Source organism: Dipodomys ordii, unplaced genomic scaffold (genome assembly GCF_000151885.1).
Source record: "Dipodomys ordii isolate 6190 unplaced genomic scaffold, Dord_2.0 Scaffold13, whole genome shotgun sequence".
NCBI classification, from domain to species: domain Eukaryota; kingdom Metazoa; phylum Chordata; class Mammalia; order Rodentia; family Heteromyidae; genus Dipodomys; species Dipodomys ordii.
Window position 1 is genome coordinate 23,881,401 of NW_012267229.1, and position 4,262 is coordinate 23,885,662.

Sequence of the window (4,262 nt, forward strand, 5' to 3'; positions counted from 1 at the left end):
GATCTCGTACACCGGCCTTCAACCCTGCCTCCGGGCGCCGAGGACGCCCCTTTCGAAGGCGTGCCCGCCCCAGGCTCCGCCCGAACCCCACTTACTCCGAGATGTTGTAGTAGAAGTGGCCCTCTCTTCCCCGCAGGTCTGGGATAGTGATGGTCTCCAGTTCTTGCTCCAGAAAGCGCAGCCCTTCCTGCTTCACTGAAGCAGCGAGGAGACCCTTAGCCCCGGGCCGGGCCTGGGCGGACCCCCCCCCCGGCGGCCGCCCCTTACCCAGCTCCAGCGCCTTGGAAGTGACGCGGATCTTGCATCCCGGGAGCTCCGCGTGGGCACCTGCCAGCAGCGCTAGCAAGAGGGCCCCGAGGAGGGCCATGGCGAGCGGGCCTGGGGGCGCGGGTGGGATCGCCGGACTCGCCTGGACCTCCGGAGCGGCGAGGAGAGGGGGCTGACCCGGCCGTTACCCTCCCAGGGGAACGTGCAAACCAGCCAGCCTGCTTCCATTCGACAGATGCAGAAACTGAGGCTCAGAAAGACCACATGACTTGCGCAGTGCCTCTCAAGGATGTGGAGCACAGGGAGGGGACAGCCTCGGCTCCTTCAGGCCATGGCCACGTGACAAGTCTGGACCTCCGGGGATCAGGCCCCCTCCCTCCACCCCCCCCCCATGACCTTTTCTCTGGAGGCGGGCGGGCCCGGGCTCGCGCGTTGCCATGGCAACGTGGGCACGCGCATTCCTAGGGAACAGCTAGCTGTCTCCCCGGGCCCCGCGCACGCGCGCGCGCCCTCGCCACGCTGGAGCGCCAGGCGGGACCCCGCGGGCGCCTGGGGTTCCAGGGTCCTAAGGGATTCTTCCCGTCCCCCCCCCCCCACCTCAGCGGCCTCTCCCCATCGGCTCTCCTCCCCTCACCTGGGTTCCGCAGGGCTGCGGTGGGATGGGGACGAGCGGCGGCGGGCGGCGCTGGGGATCCGGGCCGCGGGGTCTGGCGGGCAGCGGTGTTCCAGCCGTCCTTTATAAAGCCGAGCCTCCCGGACCCCCCTCCCCGCTCCCCGCTCTCCCCTCCTCCCTGGGGGCTGGGAGGGGACGGGGCGGGACGCTGGCAGGCGGAGCGGGCTGAACCGAGCCCCGTGACACGTCTGGCTTCTGTCGGGACAAGTGGGGGACTCGGCCTTTCAAGAGAGGGGGAAGTGCGGGAGCCAGCCCGCCCGCCGCCCTCGCGCCCAGCTCCCAGAGCCCGGCTCTTCAGAGCGACCGTGGGCCAGTCATTTCTCTCCGAGGCCAGCCAAAGTGAGCAACAGGAGCTGCCTGGGTCTTCGCTGCAACCCAGGCCAAGTTTTTCGTTCCCTTCCCTCTTTGCCTAGCTTCGCTAAGGATGCCCGGCCCTGGGGCCCCGAGCAATCAGAGACCTTCCCTACGAGGGAAACCAAGTCCTAACAAGTCCCGGGGCCTGAAAGCCTGAAAGCCCCGGGACAACACACAGGCGACTGATTATGGATTCTTGGACGAACCCTTGGAGCTAGATACTTTGCACAGGACTCTTGTGTCGCATCAAGGGCCAACAGGGTTCCAAGTACCTAGGACAGGGACAGAGTAGGCGCTATCTTTTTGCTGTTAATCAAAGAGGGAGGAATAATGGTGTCCTCCAACTTGTTCTGATTTTCTTGGGACTTTCGTGGTATTTATAGTCCCTGGGAACCCACTCAGTCCCATGCAAACCAGGATGGCAGAGCACCCTAGATCTAGGTCAACTTATTTAGCCTTCTTAACAGCCTGTGTGGCTGGCACTCTTAACCCTCTTTTGCAGTAAACTGGGGAGGTTGAAGAGACTCTTGATGGGATTGTGGACTCCACTTAACAGATGGTGCATAAACAGTGGGAAGTGGGTCTTATAGCCCAGTAAAGACTCTTCTGAGGGACTACAGCGCACATCCTAAAATGCCTGGCATTACATTCTTACTTTTCTTAGCCTATTATCACAATCTAAAAACGGAAAAATGATCAGCCCGGTGTCAGTGGCTCACACCTTTAACCTTAGCTAGTTAGGAGGCTGAGACCTGAGGATCAAGGTTCAAAGCTAGCCTGGACAAGAAAGACCATGAGACTCTGATCTCCAGTTAACCACTAAAAAGCCAGAAGTGAAGCTGTGGCTCAAGTGGTAGAGTGCTAGCCTTGAGCCAAAAAAATAAAATTAAAATTAGTAAAAGAGCTTAGGGACAATTCCCAGGCCCTGAATTCAAGCCCCAGTACTAGCATGTACAGAGAGAGAGGGAGGGAGAAAGAGAGAGAGAGGGAGGAGAGAGATCATCATTTAAGGCGATTGAAATAATAAATTGAGTGGGCTTGGCAAATGTGCTGGGAATGGTACATGGCATACCATTAGCACCAAAGAAATGCTGGTTATTATGAGTAGAAGCACATACAACAAGTATACCAGTGGAATGGGTACATGAGGGGGAGAGAAATGCTGAGGGTCAGAGGAGGCATGGTTATTTATATTCCTTTGAACTCAAGTAACCTTCCTGGAGTCTGACTCAGGGAGCAAAGCTGCAGACCAGGGTGGGGGGTGCAGCTCAGCAATGGGGTGCATGATTAGCATGTCTTTGTCACTGTGGCTTCAGCTCAGATGGTGTCACTTGTAGGGTGGCCTTCCCACACTATATTGACCACTTCCTCTCAATCGCAGCTTGCTTGAGTTTTTAGAGATCGTTTTACTACTTGATTTTTTAAAATTTATTTTATTTTTTTGTCATGGGGCCTGAACTCTGGGCCTGGGCACTGTCCCTCAGCTTTTCAGCTCAAGGCTAGTGCTCTACCACTTGATCCACACCACCACTTCCAGCCTTTTCTGCTGAGGAATCAAACCCAGGGCCTTGTTGCATGCAAAGCAAGCACTCTACTACTGAGCCACCTTCCCAGCCCCTACTACTTGATATTTTTTTGCCTATTTATTTGTGAATTATCTATCTCCAAGAGTGTCTGAATTTTGTGTAGCATTGTGTTCTCAGCGCCTAGACAAGTTCCTGGCACCGAGAAGGAAAACATATCGGTTCAGTGTTTGAACCAGTTGGAAGTCCCCAGAGACATCTGAGGAATAGACCGGGTATCCATAGCACCCTAAGATCCTCCTTCCCCCTTTGCTGGTACTGGGACTTGAACTCAGTGCCTCACACATGCCTTTTCGGCTGATGCTTTGTGACTTGAACCATTCCTCCACTTCCAGTTTTTTTGGCTGGCTAATTGGAGTTAAGAGTCCCAAGATTTGTCTGCCCAGAATAGCTCCACACTAAGATCCTTAGATCTCAGCGTCTGAGGAGCTAGGATTTTAGGTGAGACTCTGGCACCCAGCTTTCACCTCAGGAGTTTTTGTTGAGTCATTGGGTGTGAACTCAAAGGCCTGGGTACAGTCCCTTTTGAGTTACAACTCCACTTCTGTCAGGAATTTGTTTCGGTTTTTTTGTTTGTTTGTTTGTTTTTGATCGGTTGTGGGGCTTAAACTCTGGGCTTGGGCGCTGTCCCTGCACTCTTCAGCTCAAGGCCAGTGCTCTACCGCTTGAGCCACAGTGCCACTTCCAGTTTTCTAGTGGTTTATTGGAGATAAGAGTCTCACAGACTTTCCTGCCCAGACTGGCTTTGAACCTCGATCCTCAGATCTCAGCCTCCTGAGTAGCTAGGATTACAGGCGTGAGCCACCGGCACCTGGCAGGAATTTGTTTTTTGGTTGTAGGCTTGAACTCAGGGCCTGGATGCTGTCCCTGAGCAATTTTGCTGCTCTACCTGGCACTTTTTTTTTTTTTTTTTTAATTAGCTCCTTCACTTTGTTAGCACCAGCCCACACAGCTCTGACCTGGCCCAAGAGAATCATGGCCACTGGTCTTGATTGCAGGGACTTGCCCACTTTGCCTCCCTTCTCCCTTACATGACTTTCCCCTTCCTGTCATAACTTATGGCATCAGCAGGGCACAGTCCAGGCAGGCTTCAGCAGTCTTCCTGAGCCTCATTACCTAGCTTGAGGGATGCAGAGATGTGCAACCTCAAATCACTTCCACTTCTACTCTTGGCTGGATTGGAAAGGGGAGGGTTCCTGGTGCTCAAAAAAACAGCAAAAAAAAAAAATTTTTTTTTCTAGTCTTTAATGCACAACAGCCCGGCACCATCACAAAACCTTGGTCAGTAAAAACAGTCAAAAGCTATCGATCCATACAGATCTAGTTCAAATCCTGCTTCTGCCTTTTTTTTTCTTTTTTGGCCAGTCCTGGGGCTTGAACTCAGG

General features: G+C 54.1%; 1 protein-coding gene across 2 annotated transcripts in view; it reads right to left on the reverse strand.

The window, feature by feature from the left end:
- The window catches only part of Pltp (phospholipid transfer protein), a 15,952-nt gene extending 15,026 nt beyond the window's left edge, over positions 1-926 (reverse strand). The window contains exons 1-3 of one of the 2 annotated variants that reach the window (XM_013010909.1): positions 902-926; positions 268-378; positions 96-195 (exon numbers count right to left, since the gene is read on the reverse strand). In XM_013010909.1, the coding sequence (XP_012866363.1) occupies positions 96-195; positions 268-367 (200 nt within the window). In that variant the 5' untranslated portion in view covers positions 368-378; positions 902-926. Of the gene's footprint in view, positions 1-95; positions 196-267; positions 410-901 lie in introns of both variants that reach the window. The other variant, XM_013010910.1, reaches the window with a different exon arrangement.
- Between the last annotated feature and the right edge of the window lie 3,336 nt (positions 927-4,262).